Source organism: Lutra lutra, chromosome 3 (genome assembly GCF_902655055.1).
Source record: "Lutra lutra chromosome 3, mLutLut1.2, whole genome shotgun sequence".
In the NCBI taxonomy this organism is placed as follows: Eukaryota; Metazoa; Chordata; class Mammalia; order Carnivora; family Mustelidae; genus Lutra; species Lutra lutra.
In genome coordinates, this window is record NC_062280.1 from 25770150 (window position 1) to 25794600 (window position 24451).

Sequence of the window (24451 nt, forward strand, 5' to 3'; positions counted from 1 at the left end):
TAAAATATCTGAATATTGAAAAAAAAAATAAGCACTTTAAGTAATAGGTCTTTACTAAGCAACTATTATATGCTCAGCGAGGTACAATACACTATTGAGGATTCGTGACATAGTTTTCTTATTGTTTATAATCTAGTTGGAGGTGCAAAGTTAATACCCAGAAAACATAAAATATATGGCTCCTATTTTAATTTGTTTCTTTGAAAGATATTTATGGAGGGCCTGCCTGTTTAGTGCCAGACCATGTTTTAGCTGCTGGAGGAAAGCAGTGAAAAGATAATATTCCTACCCATAAGGAGATTAGGCTCTAGCGTGTGTATGTATCAGGAGGGATGCAGATAAAATTCAGTCGAGAAACGTATTTCCAAGTAAGTTTATAATTTGCCAGGTGGTGACAAGTGCAATAAAAATACACAAAGCAGGGTACATAAGATAAGGAGCGCCTGGGGCATGCTATTTTAAGCATCTATTTTATATATGGTTATCCCCTCAGAGAAGGTGACATTTGATCAAAGACCAGGAAAGTAAAGGAGTGAGTCAAATGGCTGTCTGGGGAAGGCTGCTCTAAGTAGAGGAAACGATAAGTGAGAAGCCCTGTGGCCGGATCATAAGCCAGCCTGTGACTTGGTCAGTGTGCCCAGAGCACAGTGAACGGGGTTAGAATAGAAGGAAATGACAAGGGAAGTGAGATGGAGCAGGCATGTAGGACCTCTTGGCCTTAACAAAGACATTACGGAGTTCGACACTGAGTGTGGTGGGAAGTCATAAAGGGCTTTGAACCCTGGAGTTACATGGTCTGATCTGCCATTTAAAAAGGTCACCCTGGGACGCCTGGGTGGCTCAGTTGGTTAAGCAGCTGCCTTCGGCTCAGGTCATGATCCCAGAGTCCTGGGATCGAGTCCCACATCAGGCTCCTTGCTTGGCGGGGAGCCTGCTTCTCCCTCTGCCTCTGCCTGCCATTCTGTCTGCCTGTGCTTGCTCGCTCTCCTCTCTCTCTGACAAATAAATAAAATCTTTAAAAAAAAAAAAAATAAATAAATAAATAAATAAATAAAAAGGTCACCCTGGCTGCTCTTTGAAGGATAAACTGTATAAGGGAGAGGAGAATCCGGCTGTCCAGTTAGGAGGCTTGGCCCAGTAGAGTAGCCAGTAGAAACAGAGGATTAAGGGCAATATGGTAGCCTGAGATGGAGAGAGTTCTAAAGTTTGAGTATAACTGGCTGGTGAAGAGACTGACGTAAAATGTATACGATACCGGAAGAGTAGAAAAACTGAAAACCAATTGTTTTGTGACCAAATGTTCCTATTGGCATTATCACCACAGGTCGACCTCTTTTTGATAGGTGTTACCAACTCACATCCTGGTTGCTGCTATAACTGACCTTTTTACTTCCTCATGCAGCTGCTTGTTAGTCCAGTGAGGAACTTTGATGGAGCCATATAAGAGCAGGTGCTCCTTGGTAGTGAGGTAACTGAACAAGACGTCGTGCTGCATGCAGACCCCCATGTTCTTCCGCACAGTGTGGAGGTCTGTTTTGAGATCTTTCCCATAAACGAAGATGGTACCTGCTGAGGCCCCAAACAGCCCAGTCAACATGGAGCTGAAAATGAAGAACTGATAATTAGATGTCAACCAAGCATTTAAGCTAGATCTTAGGGCTAAATGTATCTCAGTCATTAGCAAACAATATTACGGTGTATTTCCTCAGGTAAGATCAAGCTATAAAATAAAATGATATTAAATGGGAACAAACATTAAATTACTTTTAAGCTTTTAATTATTTAGAACCTTACAGAAACACTACAACCAGTCACTACCCAGTGAAAATGATGCGGATGGAGCCTTGGTAGCAATGATGATCACTGTCGGGCACTTTAATCGCAAGTACACTCTTGAGTAGACTTGAGCAAACTCACGCACTTCCCTGGCATCAGATGGCATCTCTAGGTCACGGAGTCTCAAATTTTTAACTCTAGCCGAGACCTCATCACTAAGTTCCAAGTTTGCACTAAACATCCAAAAGACAGTAACATCTCACCATGAGATGCCTTACAGGATCCTCAAACTCAACGTGTTTAAACTTAATTCAGGATCTTTCCTCTCAAACCCGGGTCTCCACTGATGTTCCTCTTTTACTATATGATAAATCTATACATTGGTTGCACAAGCCTGGGATCCAGAAGCTGTGTTTGTATCCTCCTCCTATCTCTGTTTTCCACCTCAGCCCGTACGTCCCATTTTCCCAGCCACACCACAGCGCAAGCCACACCACCACTTTCTCGTGACCACATGTCTCTTAACTCGCTTTCCCATGTGAACCATGTCACCTCCAGTCCCTTTCGCTACACTTGATTATTCTCTACCTTATCAGACAATTGCTCATCACTTTTCAGATGGTTAGTAAACCAGGCAACTATTTAATATCCCTTTTTTCCAGTAAAATGTAAGCTCCACGAGTCTGGCCAAGGACCCGTTTTCTCACCACTCTCTCTCTTAGTACCTAACGAGTACCTTGTACCATGTGCCTAACAGACCTTAAATGACTACCGTGGACTAAATAGGGCATGGATATTATACGCAATTCTTCCCATAAAAGCACACTGAACTACAAACAATATACTTCATTCTTTATATTCAGAAGAACAAAATTGAGACTTTTTCAGCTAAAATTACATCCTCTTCAAAAGCCTTTTCCATCGCTTTTCTTCACTGGTTTCTTATTGCCTATTAGAAATCCTGCTTCTAAGCATTGTATGCTCCCTAGAAAGCCAACTTTGAATTTAAACAGGCCATATAAATAAGAGCAGCTTCCCATTCACTCATTTCATGACCTTCCCTTGTCCCCTTATTTACAAAAGAAAAATTAATTTAAATATATTTTGGCAGTCACTGAACTTACTTAGGATGCTACTAAATAGGATATCCAGCAACTGACACTTTCTCAAGGAAGGGCCAGGGCAGCCCCAGCATCTTAGCGCTGACTTCCAGTGAAGCCATGTGGAGCACTGGTGGTGAGTCGCAAAACAATTCAAAAGTATGTCACTTTAAAAACATTTGAATCTCTTCTCCTTTTGGACACAGGAAAATGCTAGTTAAATGAAGAGTCAGAAAGAATCCCATATACTGCTCCTAGCCTTTCTGATCTATATCTGAAGGCTGGTGATTCTTTTCTTTCTTCATGAATCAAGGCAAGAAGCAGCTGGGGCTGAGTATGTTTATAGCAGAGTGTGTAAACTCAAAATTATACATGGGCCAGAATAGAAATGCAAATAAATGGAACAGACTGGGCATATGAGACAGTGCAGATTTGTGGGGAACAGGAATAAATCAGAAGGCAGATGTCTCCTTTAAGAGAACAGTCACCATAAGCCCCAACCAATTGTTCCTACCTAGGACCGTGGACCCAATGTTGCCAGAACTTCTTATTATCCAAGAATGTCAAGAACATTTCTTTTTATTGGGACATTTGTCCATTTTAAAATATTGGCACTGAGTTAAGCATTTTAAGTAATACTGGGTGGGTCTGATCTGCATTTGAGCTCACAGGTTGGGACCTATGATTTAGACTCCATTCTACAGTAAACGATCTGAGCTACCTTAATCCATCTGGGAGATTTAGTAACATTTTTCTTTATGAAAGGGGTGAGGAAATATTAAGTAATATGCTTCCACAACAATAAGTGTTCAAAAAGTAACATACATTGTAGTAGTTTTCCCAGCTCCATTGGGCCCCAGCAATGAAGTAATGTGTCCTTCATAAAAGTTCAGATTGAGGTTATCAACAGCAATTTTCGAGCCATACATCTTTGTGACCCCATGTAGGGCAACCCCAACTGTGAGATCTTTAGGTTCAGGCTCAATGTTGGAGGGAAAAATGCACTCAGGACCTGGAGGGAAATCAAGAGACGAGTTATAAGCTCACAAAGGAGGAAAATGTAGCTAGAGTTAGACTTTTCCTTAATTAAAAACTGAAGACTAAAACAATACAGTCCTCTAAGTAAAAATAATTCTGGAAACAAATGATCTGTTATCTTTAGCTTCCTTCTCATCTGGTTAAAGAATGAATGAGAGTGAGGAACTGCGTTCTTTAAGGGTGATTTCACCCTTCTGTCAGAACAGGTGGTCCTAGAATATAGCATCATAATAATGAATTCTCCTTTATTCAACAGATCTCAAATATTAAAAAGACAGTCTAAGTCTTATTTCTCTGATCAGAAAAGATAACACCAACTTATGGAAGAAGTGTCTATAAGGTGTGATTTTATAGTGACAAGGCCAGCTCAGATCTGTGGTTTATAGATTCCCCATCATTGATTACTATCTACATGTGCTTCAGGCATCACAAATAGACCACAGATATGGGTCACAATTACTTTGCAAAGATGGCACTACTTACCCTACGTCAGTAAGTCATGAGCTTTCAACTGTTTGTGTCCAGTGTTGGTGATGGGTTATGATAAATTATTTGTACTTGTAACTTGGTTACTCTTTTTGACTAGTGACAGATGGCTGGAGTTAGGGGTGTAGACTGTGGCCAAGGATCAAAATTTTTCTCTGTGTCTAACTGGACCACAAAGGGATCTACAATCTTGGCCTAATTAGCTCCATATGTTAACCAACTGAGCTAATGAGCCCAGAAAAAGCCACAATTTAATCTCTATAAGAGTCTAAACACATGTGTGTAGACATATTCATCCATGACTAAAAGGATGATAATTTTGCCATTTAGAAAAACCTAATTAAAATCACTAGTCATGTAAATTTTATATCACTTCTGTCATAATAATGCTTGTTGTCGACCTACTTGTCTTACTAGCAGATGGGTTGGTATTCTGCATCATGATATTAGTAAACATAAGGCCATTGCTTTTCTCATGCTTCACTTCTGTACATCCAAATCGCTCCTTCCAATAGGAAGGAAGGACTGGAAAATACCATGGAGCTGCCATACCATATGTACCTGTAATGAAAATGTATTAGGAAGAGTAAGTATTAGTTGACTGTTAACATGAAACATCAGAAACTAAACAACAGAACATTATATATGGTTCAGAAAGTATTTTCATTTTTTTCACCTGTATCAACCTAAAACGTAGTCTGTTTCCAAAGTAAAGCAAAAACGATAAGCTCTCTTTTATTCTTTTTTAAAAACAGCTTCATTAAGGTATAATTACATGGCATAAAATTTACTCATCACAGTAAGTGTAGGCACAGATAATTTTTAGTAAATATAAAGTTGTGCAACCATTACTACCATCCATGCATTAGAACCACCATTTATACATTATAGCTTCGAAAAGTTTTCTCATGACCATTTATAGACAACCCCTGCTTCTACCCCAAGTTTCAGACAATCACTGATTTGCTTTCTATTTTTACATATTTGTCTTTTATAAAAATTTTATATAAATGGAACAATACTCTTTTATTCATTTAGAACATCAGGAAAATGTACAAATATCAATATGGCTGGATGGAAAAGCTCCCAAGCATGTTAAAAGTGATGACTACTTGAGACCTAGGATGGGGGACCCAACTACTGTTTTCCATTAGAATTTAGTAAATTCTCCTTAGAATTAAGAGACCTGGGTTTTGCTTTATCACATCTCAAAAGCCCATTTGAAAAGACTGGATTCCATGCTTCTTAATCCACTCCATCCTTTAAAGAAACATCAGATTATTAACAAGACCCAAACTATAGAGAAAGCCCAATTGTCCATCAACTGATGAATGGATAAAGAAGATGTGGTACACATACACGATGGAATATTACTCAGCCATCAAAAAGAATGAAATCTTGCCATTTGCAATGGTGTGGACAGAGCTAGAGTATATTGTACTAAGTGAAATAAGTTAGAAAAAGCCAAAGACCATATGATATAACTCACATGTGGAATTTAAGAAACAAAACAGATGAACATATGGGAAGGGAGTGAAAAAAAGGAGAGGGGGAAGCAAACTCTAAGAGACTCTTAACAACAGAGAACAAACAGGGTTGATGGAGGGAGGTAGGCGGGAGATGAACTAGATGGGTGATGGGTATTAAGGAGGGCACTTGTTGGGATGAACACTGGATGTTGTATGTAAGTGATGAATCACTGAATTTTATACCTAAAACCAATATTGCACTGTATTTTAACTAAAATTTAAATAATAAGATAAAATAAATAAAGGAAACTTAGAGAAAGAATTCACCAGTGCATTATCTCATCCTGGAAAATTATGGTTAGTTCTGGGATTTAAGCTGTTGTTGTTGTTTTCTTCTGAGACTATATATGGCAAATCAAATAATAGAAAATATATATTAATTGATCTATAATTATGAAAACTATAGAAAAATATATCTGTAGGAAGTATGATCATACCTGGGAACACATTCCTGACATACCAAGCAATAAGGAAATAAATGAAAGAGTCAGCTAGGATTAGACAGCACAGCCAGCCAAATGAGGTGGTGTCATCCTGAACTGGGGAACTATACATATTTTCCCACTGAAGACCTAAAAAGTGAACACATGTATTTATTCTCCTGTGACACATACTGCAATCGTGAATGCTAAAACCCAGTTTTAAAGGAAGTGAGCCTACCAATGCCTTGCTCCTCATATCTTGCAATGTACTGACTTGCATAACTGAATGCTGTTGGGGACAGCAGACTCTGTGAAGAAAATAAACAGCAATAACAGTTCTTATAGATTTTGTACAGGAGGGATCCAAACATACTTAAAACTTTGGACTTTATATAGGTAAAATAAACACTAACTCTCTAAGCATATTTAAAAATACAGAGGTCCCTTACCAAGCCTACTACCACCCTGAAGGAAGAGAAGAGGAATAGCAGAACACAAAAGCAGGGAAATCACAACTTGAAAAATATTTGCAAAAATCTAAACTATGTATCTACACTTGGTATGTTGCTTAGCAATTTATAAACCAGGTAATTACAGGGTAGTGCAATGTTAAGACTAAAATCAAATAAATAGGAGCCAGAAGATGTTTTTACTTCATAAATTGATTACAGGTAATAGAACTATGAATGAAAACATACTGAGCTATGAATTGACTGAATACATATAATGCAACACATTAGAAATTTAATGTTTTAACCCAAAGCAGTCAATGTTAAATGAAAGTTATTTAACATATAAGCATAAACATTAAAGTTTCAATATGACTCTCAATGAGATTTATTTTCCTGCTTTCCAATTTTCAAAGTATTCTTAATGATTTCATTAAATTGCTTAAATTAATTCAATAGTTTTGAATTGAAACAGGCAGAAAAATATAATCAATCAAAATTGATTATATACTGTCACTGCATTTGTCTCTATGCCTATAAGTAATATTGTATGTTATGAAAACCAAGAAAATTACTCATATAGGAGAATAACTCCAGTAATAAAGGTTTTAAGATATTTAAGGACCTGGATGAGAGAAGAAGTCAGAATTTTTAATGATCGTTAAAAATGTACTCTTTTTTCAGAAATTATTTTGTAACAGACGTGCTGCTAAGAAAAGTCTCTTTTTCATTGTTTTATGCTTGTACAGTATACAATAATATAATGTACAGTATACATTAGGACAGCTAAGATTATTTTGCAATCACAGAACTTTACAGTTAGATAACTGAACTTTAAGAGTCTAAAAATGTAAGAAGAATCAATTCTTATCCCACCCCGGCCACTCGGTTGTGACAATTGACTCACCATGAACACTTTTATTACATAGCTCAACTCATTCTCCACTGTAATCAGAACAATAAATGGAAAAAAGGCAATGATGTAGATGAGGCTTCCAATAAGGGCTGCAATGTTGGTATTATTGAAGAAGACACTGATAAGATAGCTCATGGCAATAACTGAGAAGCTATAGTCCGAAAAATACAGGAACAAAATGAACCCATTTGTTTTAGGAAGAATATCACCAAATTTGAGTATAATGATGAGGATGACGATGGTCACCAGTAGAAATCCAATGCTCTCCACAAGCCATGCAAAAAAGTGGCCACAAGAGTTCACTCCCATCATCTTCATGTACTGCAAAACGGAAAAGGCATTAGCCAGTTTCTGAGCTGATACTCTCTCAAATAGCAATTATTTCTGCACCATGACAAAATGCCCATGAGATTCTACATATATATGGAACTAGGCATCTTAAGGATTTTCTTAAGGATTTGTCCATGCTTGCTATGTAAAATGAATATGACGATGTATATCAGCCCATTTTATTTATTTATTTTTTTTAGATTTTATTCATTTATTTGACAGACAGAGAGACAGAGAGGCAGAGAGAGAAGGAGAAGCAGGCTCCCCGCTGAGCAGAGAGCCCAATGTGGGGCTCGATCCCAGGACCCTGAGATCATGACCTGAGCCGAAGGCAGAGGCTTAACCCACTGAGCCACCCAGGCGCCCCCTATCAGCCCATTTTAAATGATATGCTTTCAGAATGCCCCAGTATAATGGATGATTTGGATGGTGAGGTTCTTTTTTTCTCCAGTTTCATTTTATAACTAGTATCTAACTGATGTGTCCAGATTAAATTAGTTTAGAATAGATTATCAAAATTTATGGTGTCTCCTGCAGAGCTTTACAACATGAGTTTGACATTTGTATAGTCATGAATATTTCAAGCTCATAGAAAAACTTGGTTTATTTCAAATTTGGTGTAGGAACGAGATAATAAAACTCCATTTGTTTTAACAAAACATTGATGGACAACACCATCAGTACTCTTGTTCTTGAGAGAAACAGAATAAACCTGACTCCTAAGAATTTAAACATGGAAATTTTGAAGGGAGACTTTCTGCCTTTTGGCATAGTTTACCCATCCTTAAGATCACTGGGAATTTGGGGCAGTTTGTCATTTTTTTTCCTGAAAAGACATCCATGCACCCAAAATGAACTCATATATCTGAGATCATCTATACCTCTCTCCCAATTTATATTCTTTAATAACTCAGTGATATCCCCAGGGGTCAAGGCATTCCACCAAGGTAGAAAAACAGACCAGCATGATGTGTTTGAGCATTAACTCAAAGGGACTCTGAAAGATCTAAATTCCCCTGGATCTTCATTGTCTTGCATTTGGTGACATATTGCACTTCAGGGGAACCTGGATATCCTGGTTTCTAGTTTTACAATACATGATTAGTACTAAGCTTACGAATCAGTCTATTTTTAAAAAGAAGAAAAGAAATGCTCCACTAACAGCTTTATAATCCAATATCTTGGGTAAAATCAAGGCTTTTCAATGTCTTCCTTCTTTAAAACTAACTTGTCTAGGAAAAAAAAAAAAAAAAGGAATGTGCCGAATCTTTTGCTCTACACATAAAATAGTGAATTTTACTTTCTGCCTTTGCAACTTATCACATTTTGATAACTTTGCTGCTCTTCTTGTTACCATGGAAACAGCTACCTGACTGCCAACAGTCTAAGCTGTGGGCCTTAAGCTAATCACCACTAAGAAAAAGCCTGTGACTTTTCCTCTTAACTTTGCCCTCTTCCTCACCCTCCTCCCTCCTTACTGCTTCCCTCCTCCCAGGCCCTCTGCCCTTGGCAGTAAAGACTCAACTTACGTTTCCATAGGAATGGAAGTGTGGGTCAAAGTAAAAAAAAAAAAAAAAAAAGAAAGAAAGAAAGAAAGAAAGAAAGAAAGAAAGAAAGAAAGACCAGCATGGAGCGAAGATACACTATGGAAGTTTTCCTCCAGTTGCTACGCATCTATCATTGAAAACAAAATTACATTTTGGAATGAGAAAATATCTCACAGGTCTTATTTTCGAAATTTTCTCTCTGCTCCTCAGCCCATTTGAGAAAATTACTGTGTCATGTTTGATGACTGCATTTCAGAGACACTTGCCTGTTTAAATATGATCATGATACGTTAACTCTTTTTATTTGCCTTTCCTGTTTGAGATTTAACTGAGTTTATAATTAACAAGGAAGTTAGGAGAACTCCATGACTACTCCAAAGCTAATATTCACCATCTAATTTCATGTGCCTTATGCAAAAAATATCTTCTCTCCAACAGCAGCGTGTGTCAACAGGAGATAATGTCAATATATTTCACAAGGTGGGTATGAAATATCTAGGACACTATCAAGGACATGAAATAAAGCTGACTTGGTGTGTACAAACATGTTCTCCTTTCCAGCAATTGATAGCTGTTATATAAAACACTTACATATCTAGAAAACTCTCCATTCATAGTCTTATTAAAAGATAATCTGGCAAACCTGAAGACCAGACTAAAGGTGTTTATTCTGAAGTTTTAATTCTGAAGTTTTCAAGACTCAAGATCAGATTCCTACTCCCGAGAGTTGGTAAAAGTTGGAGAATGATCATTGCTTCTTACTGAAATGGACTGAGGTGCTCCCAAAAGTGTTCACTATTTAACATTCTAACGTGAAACCTGAGTGTGAAACTTCAGGATTTTATGCCACGAGGAGAACAGCTGTTATTCATAAAAAGAAAGAGCAAATGAGAGCATGTAAGTCAGCCATAAATTATCCAGATTCACTGCCAACTTCGTTATAATAAATAAGACCAAACTTGCTGATGGAAGATGGCCCACAGAGAACGTCTGGCTATGGTTTCTGGATGTCGTAGATGCTCCTCAGAGTGACGTACATCAAGTGCCAGGTCTGCAATCAAAGAATCACTTGTCTCCAGCCTCCCAAACCTGCCTGCAGCAATTCATCAATATCTGATAACCTGTTGCTCAAGGAAAACCCCTCTACACAGTGGCCAGAGTTTGCTCCAGTTTATGGCAGAAAATAATGAGAAGAGATTCTGAGAGATTTGAGATAAATGTGCTGTCACATTCAAGAGAAGCTTATGCACAGGGATTGACATTAATGCTTTCAGGAAAAGAAATCAGATATTCATATATGTCAAGCACTAATTTATAAGGAATAATACCATTTTCTACCTTAGTTAAAAATTTTTTTCCTAACTCTAGATATTTATATTATTGTTTTATAGTAAGATATAAAGGATGGTGTGATCACTGCCTGAAGTCTTCCAAATTGCCACTGGCATGATGGATAGTGTCTATTAAGAAGGCATGAGCACTGTCTAATGTGGAACACCCGAGGACTAAAATCCCTTACATAATTCTTGGTAACATCTCTCCAGACCACAGATATTTTAGACTATCTATCTGAACTGAGAAAGAACAACTCCAAATTTTGTCTCCAGCTGAATATAAGCACTAAAATCCCCATAAATGACTTATATTAGAAGCTAACTCATAAATCAAGAAAATAAAGTGAAAAGGTATTTTTTGCATGTGTTGTATATCAGTTTTTGTATACCTTTGCTTAATTGTCAAAAGCAAGGAACACAGAACAAAACCAAACTGAAAGCCATTTCAAAATAGTTTTGTTTTTTTTTAACTACAGGCTTAATTTCATCGACAAACTTATTGGGCATTATTAATATTTGTGCTAATTCCTTTAACAAGTTAAAGGAATTCACTGGAGTCATACTATAACAAGGTCAAGGATTAATGGCTTCATTGAAAGAGCAACTGACTTGGTTTTCTTGCCCAGATTTAAGAACAGTTACAGAAGGGGGGCACCTGGGTGGCTCAGTGGGTTAAAGCCTCTGCCTTTGGCTCAGGTCATGATCCCAGGGTCCTGGGATCGAGCCCCACATCGGGCTCTCTTGCTCAGCGGGGAGCCTGCTTCTCCCTCTCTCTCTGCCTGTCTGTCTCTTTGCCTACTTGTGATCTCTGTCAAATAAATAAATAAAAAATCTTAAGAAAAAAAAGAACAGTTACAGAAAGAAAAAGGTTTCTTTTTTATTTTTACCTTTTTATTTAATTGGAATGAGAAGGATGTAAGGAATTAAAAGCCTCAGAACTTAGTGAATATAAAAATGATGATATTAAAAAGTGATTTTGAGTATCTGGTAACCTAAGAGATTTTCCGTTATCATCTTCAAAAGTCTTTAAGGGTCTATGCTACCAAAATAAGATTGTGAGAGGGAAAGGAGCTATGCTGTAGAAATGTATTGATTGAAAGTCAAGACATTTGAGTTCCAGAACCATATCTACCACTAACTAGCTCTGCAGTTTCCAGAAAGTCACCTCTCACTTACTGGGCTTAGCTCTTTCACTTCTAAAAAGGAGGAGGTAAGATGAGAACTATGGGCAGTATGGGAAGGCGGAGCAGGAGGCACTGAGAATATTCCACTCATTCCACCCCCGGTTCCATCATTCATCTCACAAATAGATGCACTCCTTTGAATTTAGGATGCTGCTGATTTTAAGACAGGCCATTATTTGACATGGGAACAAGAAAGAAAAATCACCACCAAATAAATGATGACGCCTTATCAAATGCATCCCAATTTCAGATGCTTTAAGAGGCAAGGAAAAAAAAAATCTTGACCTTAGAACTGATAAAATATGGGATGATTGAATGCCTTTCTTGTTGTGGCAGTGAGAGAGCCACCTTCCAGAAATGTATTGCTGAGTTAAGTCTAGATGGTAAGACTTAGAATGTTTAACGGACTGAGCCCAAGTGAACTGGGAGACTCAAAGCCTGATTCTCTGATTCCAAGCTCAGTGATCTTCCACTGTACAACTTCGACCCCCAAATCAGGTAGTTAAATTCTGAAAGTAGGTTCATGCAAAATGAAGACACAAAGCTACCAAACAGAAACTGGTTCATCATTAAAAGTACATCTTTCGTGTCTTCAGTTAAGAAAGAACACTTCAGGGGCACCTGGGCGGCTCAGTGGGTTAAAGCCTCTGCCTTCCGCTCAGGTCATGATCTCAGGGTCCTGGGATCAAGCCCCGCATTGGGCTCTCTGCTCCGTGGGGAGCCTGCTTCCTCCTTCTCTCTCTGCCTGCCTCTCTGCCTACTTGTGATTTCTGTCTATCAAATAAATAAATAAATAATCTTAAAAAAAAAAAGAAAGAAAGAACACTTCACTATGCTTTGATTTTTTTTGTAGCATCCACAGATGCACTCAAATAGCATCATCTTCAAACACAAAATACAGAGTGTGTATAATAGATACACAATAGAATACTTATATTTACTGTGTGTTTCTACCACAAATACTATTTTTAAGGTAGATATTTATTTTGAAGTAGAAAAGAGCTCCATTTCTACCACAGTTTTCGACTTTAAAGTTTCCCTTTAATCTCTGAAGGTTTACTTCTGAGTACCAGGAACCTGAAAGAGAACTGTAAGGCAGGTGCTTGCAACCAAAATTCTGGTTTAGGGCTTGGATTCAAGTTTCTAAATTGGAATGAAGAAAGCATTGCACACAGGCTTGAATACAACAGAGCTCAAGCCAGTCAATGAAGGGTTTACCAAATTGTAACTGAAATGTAAAAATGTAGCTGTGAGGCTCAACCGGAATTCCAATGGAAAAGGGAGGAAGGAGAGGTTTGAACTCTAGGCCACCCTGCTGCTGAGCTCACAGAAACACGAAGCAGTGATTTGTACCTCGTGAGGAGAAAGAATCAATTGCCTGGAAGCATGGGCAAAGTCGGTCTGGAAAGCGCGAGTGGGCTAACAGGTTACTCTAACCTCATTTATGTCAGACTGTCAGCCAAGCCTTGCAATAATTACTGTGCCCCAGTTTTGAAGTGTTTCTGCTTTCTTTTCGCTCCATGAGTGAGTGTAAGAACGGACTCATTACAGGATGGGCAGATAACATAGTTCTTATTCCAATCCCATCCCCAAATCACCCAATACTGTCTCATGAATTCTAAAAAGAAGAAGATATTCGGGATTTGGAGATAATGGTGAGGAACATGCTGCAGCAGAGATCACGCGTTTCATCCCAGGTCCTGTCTTTCGTCATTACGTTATTAACCTAGTCAGGAGCATAACATGAAATTCTTAGTCGCTGTAAATTATGAGTCAGTGGAAGGTAGAGGAGAAGATAATCGAAGAAGACAAGGTATACTGGAAAGAGAATTTGCTTCTTGAGAGCTGAAATAAGCCATCTGTCTGTCTATGACTACGTCTGTGTCTACGTCCATACATCTATATCTATTTTCATTTACACTCATTTAGTTACCATGCCAACAGACTTCCTGCCTTACCAGTTATTACTGCTATTATTTAAACTTCCTGCGTTAGATCCTGAGTCCTATAGGAACTTCTTGGACAAAATTACTGTTAGGATCATAAATTGTACTCAGATTTTATTTAGAATTATTTATATTTCGCTATCCAGAGGCACTTACAAAATGACTTCTATGTAACTTTGTGAGAAAACGAAATATTGCCATACCAGCTGCCTTTATGATTCATAAAGTATTTTTCTTTTTAAATTCATGAGGAATGGGTCAGGCTTTCTGAGTTTGTATAGGCATGATGAAAATCATACTGATTGTTACACAAACAGATCTTACTCATAATAAGAGGAGACTCTCGACATACCTCATGAAGCCGGAGATCTTTCTCATAAACAAGCTTTTTTACAAATGCAGCTATAAATACAACCCAGGCAACCATGAGCACAATTGGAAGAGAATAAGAGACACTGGTTAGGAAGCTGTAAAAAAAACAAAAACATACAAACAAAAATTCAGCAACCCAAACGAGTATCATCTATACAGATTGTAATATATAAAGAACACATCCCCTCTTGGAGTGAAATTATACTCATGTTTTGAAATTGAGAATAGTCACTGATATTGCTCCTTTATTTATGAAGTGTGAGGCTGACTTAACAGTACGCCCATGATCTTCTTGCTGTAATGTTGCAAAAGTGAAAAACAGCTCTGGATTGTTAGATAAAATTACCATATTGTTTAGAGTGTGTTTGAGTATGTCCTGTCTAGGAAAATAATTATTACATAGATATAATTGCAAAGCTCAAAACCGTTCTGTCTAAATGAAATTCTTATCTAAAAGGCAGATATAAAATTAGATGATGATTGGTTTATCTAGCTAAAAGCTATATCCTCCCAAATTACTGTATTTATCTACTCTTTAGAAGCTCATAGTTATTATTAAACTAAATTTTCCAAAATGAAATAAAATAAAACTCAAAGCATTCAATTTAAAATGCAAACAAAGAACTTGGATTCCTCAAAATAAGGCTCCAGGAGATGTTTCATACACAGTATAGTAATGTCTTTTCTGATAATGTGCTAAACTAGGCAGTCAGTGGAAGGCTTCATCAGTCTCCAAATATATTCCTGAGTGGTCTGCCCATGATACCAGACAGTTCCAATGCAGTGTTTCTCAAAATTAACCATCATCATAATCACATGAAGGGCTTACTAAACCACAAATTTCTGGGCCTCGCCCATAAGCTTCTGATTTATTAAATCTGGGGTGGGATATAGAATTTGCATTTTAAATGCCAATTTAAAATGCAAATTCTATATTCTATAGAATATATAGAATTCTGTATGTTTATGTTGTTGGTCCAGGGACCATAGTTTGAGACTCACAGTTCTGACACTAGCCACCTTTCTATGAGGTAAGGCAAAGGAGTAGCTTTCAGTGAGAGGAACTCTAAATTGACCTATTTTCCATAGTAGGCTCCACTGACATTTTCACTTGGAGAATGGTACCAAGGCCATTTCCTTTTTAATCTGTAAGACTAAGGAACTACCTTCAAGTTCCTCATGAAACATGCAAATATTAATGGAACATGACATCATCATCATTCATTGTAACTTTAGCATCAGAAGTGTATCACCATCAAAGACATGAGGATTATTTGTTTGTTTGTTTGTTTGGTGGGGGGAAGAGTGAGGGTTGGGGCCATGTCCAGTTTTTTTGGATCCTGGGAAACTGCCTGGCATGGGGTAGGCACTTAAACAATATTTGTTTAATGAATTTTCTCTTGGTTCAGGTCCAGCCCTAATGGTGTTTTTGGCCCTAGAATTAGGCAACAGCCCTCATTCATTAATAATGTATCCCCTGTAATGTTTCTTCCAAGTGACTGTATATTTTAAGATTGGTTTATCTTAGGTTTCGTTTAATATAAGGAGAAAATGCTGGTCTCCCAATTGAAGGACCAGTAAGGTACTGGGCTATACAACTTTGGACACTTCAGTAACCCTTTTGGATTTCAGTTTTTTTCATCAGGAAAATATGGTTCATGATACCTGCTCCTGGGGCACCTGAGTGGCTCAGCGGGTTAAGCCTCTGCCTTCTGCTCAGGTCATGATTTCAGGGTCCTGGGATAGAGTCCCACATCATGCTGTCTTCTCAGTGGGGAACCTGTTCTCCCGCCCCCTGCCCACCTGCCTCTCTGCCTTCTTGTGATCTCTGTCTGTCAAATAAATAAATAAAATCTTAAAAAAAAAAGATACCTGCTCCTGCTAACCTTACTTAGGTTGTTGGGCAGAACAAAGGAAATAGCGTATGTGGGAGCTATGCATGCAATAAAGAATTTACATGTATATGGGAGATACTATGATCAAACTCTCCCACGAAGAAGGCAGAGTACAGTTACTTTTCTTCTTAAAAGGAAAATCCAAGTGCCCACCATCCGAGGTGCCAAAATTTGCAAGGGGAAAAAGATGAGCCAGAAAACAGATGAGAATTTTCTTTTAATTGAACCCATAGGTCTTTACTATTCACACAGGCCATTGCGGTTCACATACAGTTCAGGCTGCAAGGAACTGACTGGCCTCCACAATGAGCAGCTAACCTTGACAACCCACAGATGGAATCCTCATCCGTCTCTCCGTATCACTGCCACACAGAGGGTTACATGACCTCATTTCATCTACAGCTCTTGAAGCACCCAAACGAGATAGATACATCAATAAAAAGAAAAATGAAAAAAAAAAAAAAAAAGTCCAGAACCATCTGAATTGTATATAAACTGCAGTAATTGGGCTGGATAACAAGTGCAATTTCTTTAAAGCAATATATTCAGCCTCCAACTTTTACACAGACTGAATGTGATCAGAGTGGGGGAGCCAGTCACTGCTATTCGACTGGTAGATCACTTGACCATTCAAATTCAGTTATCTAAAACATGCTCTTTGCATTTTTTGTCCATTTAGCAAACATTTTATTAATTTTTATTTTTATTTATTTAGTAGAGAGAGAGAAAAAGCAAGAGCAGGGGGAGAGGCTGAGGGCGAAGCAGTTCTCCCTGCTGAACAGGGAGCCTGAGGCAGGGCTCGATCCCAGAACCCTGGGATCATGACCTGGGCCAAAGGCAGACACTTCACTGACTGAGCCACCCAGGTGCCCCAGCAAACTATTTTAGATGAAGATTCCTAGCAAGTGGACTGGTACTGCATAACATAGTTTCAGATAGCATAATATTTATCTTAGAGATCAATGATGTGTTTTATCAGAATTCTTCCTTAAGACTGGCCATGCACTTGTGGATTTTTAATAAAATTTGAGAGTTGGAAGAGATGTTAAGATTGTCTTGTTTAGAGAAAGGGAAGACTAGTAGAGAGTGGGTAGCATCCAAATTATGCAGCCCTACACTGAGGTCTGGAGTCCAATTCTCCTGATTCAAGGACCAGAGTCCATGGAAAGCTAAGGGTTATGACTAAGGAAACCTAAATCATTTTGTAATGGACCTGACCATCATTCTGCTAACAGTGAGCCACAGTCGTGGAGCTGTGCATGTGGTGTGGATCCTTTCCTGGAAACAAGCACTAGACAAAAATTTCATGGAAGAGATCTCTTTCACTTGATCCATGTGAATGAGTATGCAGAAATGAGGACTCAAAAAACTGGCTGGTTGTTAAAAGGTGCTCCAGCCATCCAGACTTACTTGTCTTTCATGTAGCAGGGGTACGGAATCGCCTGGACCTGGACTGCTACTTCCTGGGAGTTTCTTCCAGTTTGCAATTCAATGATTGCTCTCTCAATACTATCCTGTAAGTAAACAAAAGCCCTGCCATAGATCTGGTTATGTGATGGAGAATTGTGCGGCCCTGGGGCCCAAATCTTGGTCCTTATGCTTCTTGTGGTCTGTGCAGTCTTGAGACTCATGCGGATGGTATATTTTATGACAGGAGGAAGAGAGACATTTTCAGAGTCATAGCCTCTGTGCCGGCTTCTGTTAGAAGGAAGTTTAAAAATAACACCTAAAAATAAAAAGGCCACAACAGCAGAAAGGTTATTTTATGGTTGACATTATTCATTGTTTGCAGGGTATACTTAGGGGGCAGCCAAACAGGCAATTGAGTTTGTAATGTGACAGTAAGTTCAGGCTCCTAATTTACAGAAAAGATGGCTAATTGGAAGTGACAACTTCAGAGATTCAAAGCATGAGTTTGAGAATATAATTACAAACTAAGTGGCCAGATTAAATATATCACTCTAAGCCACTTAGTAAAATTAAAAAAAAAAAAACACAATAAAATGAATAATCTTGACTGATTATGGACTCAACTTCACCTTGTAACTATGTAATCCATTTCAGTCTTCATTTTAACCATGCCAACAAAATCACACATTTGTGGAAGTCTCGTCAGACAATATAGTGGGTTGACTACATGAAAGGTTTTCATTTCTAAGGACATCAGAGGGGACAGTGACCCTCCCCCCCTTCAGACTACTTTCCTGAGTTCTCGATGAAAGGGGTGAGGGAAGAATTTGGCCAATTTTAGTACAAAGAGAAACTCAAACTCTAGTAGAATAACACTTACTTCCAAAGAGTTCGTTGCTTTTATAAAGCCTTTTGGCCTCTCTCTCCATTTCATCTATGCTTTTTGCTGCCTGAATACGGTCATATAATACACAGGAGGAAATATTTACTGTCAGGGAAGATAGCGTGTTGAGATGATCAATGATGTCAATGCTGTTTTCTAATTTCAGCCTTAGAATATCTAAAAAAGCAAAGCAAAGCAAAACAGACAAACATATATTATAATGTTGTACTGTAATGTTTCTAGTAGTAATGAGACAAAATACTGGCTTTCTGGTCAGTACCTGCCATTATACTAGATTATAAGTAATAGGAAGTTGTAGAATTTACTAGAATTTACTCTAAAATATCTGGTAATAAAAATATCTAGTAACACCTGGAAAAATGTGTCCAGGTGTACAAATATTTACTGAAGAGTACGTTAAGTTGGTACAGATAAAAGTAGACCCAAGTTCCAAGAGTGATACAAGCCGACTTAAAAATATATTCCACTCCAATTTACTTAACCAGTGACTAAAGGTAAATAATTTTAAAAAATACATCTACATTTAGTCAGGAAGAAAACTAGAGATGAAAGTTTCCAGTAAACGGACACACTTACTTTGTTCAGGGAACGTGAATGTAATAAACAAAGGAAAATCTATGTAGAGTGTGTAGAACAAATAAACTGTATTATTCAATAAGTTGTCCAACAGAATCATTTCCTAGGAGACTGTGAGAATCTATGCCACATAGTGAACAACTTTCTAAAACTGTTTGATTTAAAACCTCATGTGAGTTTTCTCTATTGATATCTGTATTAATCTAGACAAAATGATCAAGATTTTGTTTCAGGTAATTACTCTGGAAGGAAGAGGATTTAATTGCTCTTCAATTTCATGATTCCTTATGAGGAAATCAACCGAGACAAAGGGTAAATATGAAATTGCAAGTTAATAAATCACTTGGCCAATTAAATTTTCACTGACTCAATCGTCATTAATACCAAGAATGGTGTATCATAAATCCTTCCTCACAAAACCCAAACATGACTCTTCCACAGTCCAATGTAAGACTTAATTTCTCACAGAGGGCAACTTATTAAATGCATTTCTCAGTGGAATTTAAAGTGAAATGGTTTGTTTGATATAGACATTGGTGGGGGAGGGGTAAAACTGTGGTTGAACAGTGGCCTCCAGCGGCCACTGGAAATCAACACAACACCAAGGATTCCTTAGACATGTGGGCAGAGAAGATCAAAGAAAAGCTATGAGGGTTAGTGCTCCGTCAGTTCAAACTACATAAACTCTTAGATATTAAGTTATATATACAATTATATGAACATCAACTCTCACTGTTAAATTCATTTTAGTCTAATTTTAAATTCTAGAACTCCTCTCCTATATTTAAAGTTAGGAAGATAATACTTATATAAGAACTTTGTAGTATATCTCTCATATTTTGGTCAAATGGTTTCTTACCCAAATAATACTTTTAGAGAATAAATACACTAAATCTTTCTTTAATCAAAGTCAGTCAACTATCATACAGGGCACACAACTATATACAAGACAAATGTAAGCAAAATGCTTCCCGACTGGTTTACAACCTATGTCACTTATGTCCCAATAGCACCAGGAAGGAGGAGGGGCGCTTGTTCTACTGCAGCCAAATTCAGATGTTTTCAATCCCTTCCTCATACCTGTGGTTGCATAGCAACAGTGAATCAGACACAGACTGAATTAGATGTCTTGCATCCCTTAGGTTGAAGGTGGGGATGTGGCAGAGGGAATGCATAAGTTCAGACAGCCTCCTTTGATCCTCTTTGCCTGTTCCTTTTAAATGACAGTGAGAAGAGGATCCAACCTTGAATACTGATTTATGTTTATTTTCTTTTGAGTCTCTTCATTGCTTTGTTTTGCTTTTGCTAACTGAATAACTTCTTCCAGGTACATTATGGGTTAATCAAAGTGATAAGAGGCTAGTGGAGATAAAATGTTAAATACAGCCAGACATAAAATGATTCATCTTCTTTTGTCCTTAAGGACCTGCTTTTCATCAAGTTATCAAAACAAAACAAAAAGTGTCCTCTTATTTCTAGCAATCTGCCAACCTACCAATGATTGTAGGAAAGGCTGCGTTTACATGAAGTATATAATTGTTGAAAGTAACTGCAGATACTGGGTATCCAAACAGTTGTTACAACTTGCAATTATACAACTATCTGGGGAAAAGATGGATAGATATATCCAGGATTCTACTTAGAATAACTAGCTAAAAATCAAATACAGAAGAAAACAGAAAGTTTTCAAATGCAACCATGGCTCTCACATTTCTGACATGACTAGTGAACAAAAGTTTCGTGAATCTGGACTTACCGAGTTCATCTATCTGTTTTAATAGTTCAACAGCATCGAGTCCCACGGAGAATTTCACAAAAACTTGCACAAAGGGGTTCCTTAGAGTATTCTAATGAATAATAACAGGGACTCAGTTTCAATACAAGAAGAAAAGATGTCTCATCATTGTCTCTCTAATAATACCTGCGGTGAGATGAGTAACCACCACTCGGCATTATCAATGCATCACCTTGTGGTGCTCGCCTACAAATCCTTGAGAAAGAAAGAGAAGGTACATGGCTGCTAACGACTAGAAAGGCTGGGTTTTTCTTATCTATAGACACTAATTGGTCAGCACGCTAAAGTAGCCAGATCAGACTTTATTATTTTTTTTTAAGTTTTAAAAAGTAGAGCTATTTTATTTAAATATTTTGAATATCGTTTCTCAAATACAGGATCCTAAGACTTTCTTTTTAACCAATATGAAGTACCAGATCTGACTTTAATGATCAACAATAAGAAATGATATTCACCGTAACAGTCAGTTTACCCATGGATACTACAACATCTGTTTTTTGATATATGCTGTACACAATTGTAGTAGTTGAATTTCACACTTGAATTTTGCTCAACTGAAACAAACTAAAACAACTTTGAAAAACTGTGATATCTACATGCAATTTCGTATCAGAGCTGACTGGCATCCTGTCTGCTACTTTCCAGGTAGGGGCTCTCAGCAAGCACTCAGCTTTTTCCAGTTTCATGCTACGTTTCTGTAAAGCAGGGATGAATAACTCATCGGAAAAGTCAAACATAAATTGCTATAATATCATTTTATATTGTAAAAAGCACAATTATGTGAACATAGAAAAATGAACTGATGATAAAACTTTACGCTATATCTATGGAAAGACTGAAAAATTTTTTAAAAGCATAAATGCTTTGACATATGAAGACTGTCATAGCTATCTTCCAAATTAGGAGACATAGCTTCTACCACTATAGAAATATAACTAGGTAACACTGAGGTGTTATGGGTACTAGGCACTGTCTAATACAGTTTACCTTAATTTTCTTGCACAGTTTTCCATAACACCTTGAGGTCTCCTAAGGACACAAAATTAGTAAAGTCCAGGAGGAATTTGGAGGCAGAGAATTCAACTTGATTAAAAAAATGTTTATCTTAAAAAAAAAATGTTCATCTTATGTGTTAATTCATGGGCTAGTTTTTGTGTGAGCCACACTTAAGTGGGTTTTGCCTTTAGAGGACAAGTCAGTACCTTTTATTATTCTGTCCTTCCTACCAAGATCTTCAGTTTTGTTTTCATGGAGATACATGGTTAAGAATAGTATGTATTAACAGCATATACACAATAGAATTAATCACTAAATCCATAGGTGCTTTGGGGTCTAAGAGTAGTTGGCAGCATGTAGACCAATGACTATGACACAGCTCATATCGCGCTAACCCAAGTTCTTTAAAGTCTCACTATTTACCGGGAAGTAATTTGTGTGCCAAGGGAAAAACTGAATCAGAGCATCAGTAATAAACAAAGCACTGTGTTAGTTCCAATTCAGAGATGATCCACCCAGCCGTACAGCCAAACTCCCACCGCTCCTTTTGCAATCTGTCCTAGGACACATGATACTATTTTTACACGCTTCTACACATATGACCCTCACAAATCTGTGCAATGGCTATCAAGACACTCATTTTAGAGATTTCATAAACTGTAGATAGAGTGTCTTACGTCTTTTGCCTAGTGGTTCACAGTGGCAAAACCAGGTGTGATGCTAAAAGCTTTACATTTCGAGTTCTGTGTACATTTGTAGAAATAACTTTGTCCTCAATAGCTGAGAATAATGACTGATTTGGGTCTAGAACCAAAGCATCTATTGCTTCCAATAGATGACAGCCCTTTAATGGACATGATCACAGAGGTTCTCCACAGCAAATTACTGTACTTTGGAACTATTAGGCATACATCATGTCCTTCGTTCACTCACTGCTTTAGGCAACAAAACCTTCCTTAATAAAATCATGTATGTAGGTTTTGTTTTGTTTTGTTTTTTTCTGTTCCACAGGAAAAAAAGATTAGGAAAAGAGGAGCAATCTTCCATTTAGGAAATACGTATGTCAATAAAGTACTACTTTGTTACTGTCTTCATTACAGATTCACACAAAGAAAAGGCCACTTAAAATGAACATACTTAAAATTAGAGCCAAATTTAACAGTAAATTGTGGGAAAGATGTTTGATGAAAGTTTACTTTTTTATATTAATTATTAAGTATTTGTTTCAGATATGTATTTTTTATAATTCATATATTATATGTAACAAAAGCCAGATTATGATTGTAACTATCCACAAATTGTTAGTCAAAACAAAGACTGAACATAGTATCTTTGGGGCATAACTTTTCTGACAAAGTTCTGTGCTACAAATCCTTTATTCTATGTTTAGCTTCTTGAATATGATTATAAAAAGGCCTTTGTGGTGAGGGAGGCAAATATATTTTAGCTCTCCATCAATTTTCCTTGGGTCTCTCAATACTTTGATACGCAAGCCATCCTCTCTTGAAGTTCCTGTGTCGCTTGCCTTCCTTCCAGTTTTCTTCAGCTGGTAACTGGTCTGACTTTCCTCCTCCTCCATCGCTACTTGTTAACAGCTCTGTTTGTGACTGGACCATTTCTCCACATTATTTTCATCATCTTCAGAAAACTCCACATCTTTTGCAAGAATTGCCAATTATACGTTTTAACCAGTGTACATTGTATTTGGGTTGCACTGTCAAATCTTTAACCTAGAATGTCTTATGTTTCAACCAAAGAACTCCCTGAATTTAATGTTCTTCTCCAGAATATTAATATTTTAGGAACTCTGGTTCTGTCAAGATAGCAAAAAATAATTTAAAGTGGAGGAACAATTAAAATAAGGGTATTTTAAGTAGTTTTTACTGCACTTTATTTCTGGAAAACAAGATCTATGTCACTATTTATGCCTCAAGTTCAACCTTGAAGGCTATCTCTGAACTACAGAGAGAGGACGGACCACGGGAGAGGAGGACCATCCTGAATGGGAGCGACAGATCTGTTGCCCTGTCTCAGACTCTTTCTCTGGAGGACAGGCAATTTAATCTATTGAATATGGATTCTGAGTTATTATCTGCCCATTCCCATGATGAAGGTGATTAAAATCTCAAAGAATTGTAACTCCGACGGAGAAGAAAGAGCCGTTTCCTACCTGGAGCACGGGAATCGTCTGGTTTAACAGGTGGAAAGAATTCATGAAAAGGGGCGAGTTATCCATCCACTCTTGAGACTTTTCCCTTAGTTCTGCCAATTCCCTCAGAGTCTTATTAGACTAAAAGACAAAGATACAAAAATAGATCTGCTCCATTATTGTTTTTTCTATATAGCAGAAGCTATCTTAAAGTTGTTTTGTTATATAGCTTTAAGAAAAACTTCTAAAAGGTGGAGCTAGTTAAAAAAGAATATAGTGTCAGAAATTTCCCACATG

At 37.5% G+C, this 24451-nt stretch overlaps 1 protein-coding gene across 1 annotated transcript in view; it reads right to left on the reverse strand.

Moving 5' to 3' along the window:
- The window catches only part of ABCA12 (ATP binding cassette subfamily A member 12), a 177100-nt gene that overhangs the window by 42195 nt on the left and 110454 nt on the right, over positions 1-24451 (reverse strand). Inside the window, exons 19-29 of the mRNA XM_047722762.1 lie at positions 24176-24295; positions 20971-21061; positions 18615-18794; positions 17735-18050; positions 14410-14524; positions 7708-8037; positions 6590-6659; positions 6367-6501; positions 4806-4961; positions 3702-3888; positions 1383-1601 (exon numbers count right to left, since the gene is read on the reverse strand). Of these exons, the coding sequence (XP_047578718.1) occupies positions 1383-1601; positions 3702-3888; positions 4806-4961; positions 6367-6501; positions 6590-6659; positions 7708-8037; positions 14410-14524; positions 17735-18050; positions 18615-18794; positions 20971-21061; positions 24176-24295 (1919 nt within the window). The remainder of the gene's footprint in view (positions 1-1382; positions 1602-3701; positions 3889-4805; positions 4962-6366; positions 6502-6589; positions 6660-7707; positions 8038-14409; positions 14525-17734; positions 18051-18614; positions 18795-20970; positions 21062-24175; positions 24296-24451) is intronic.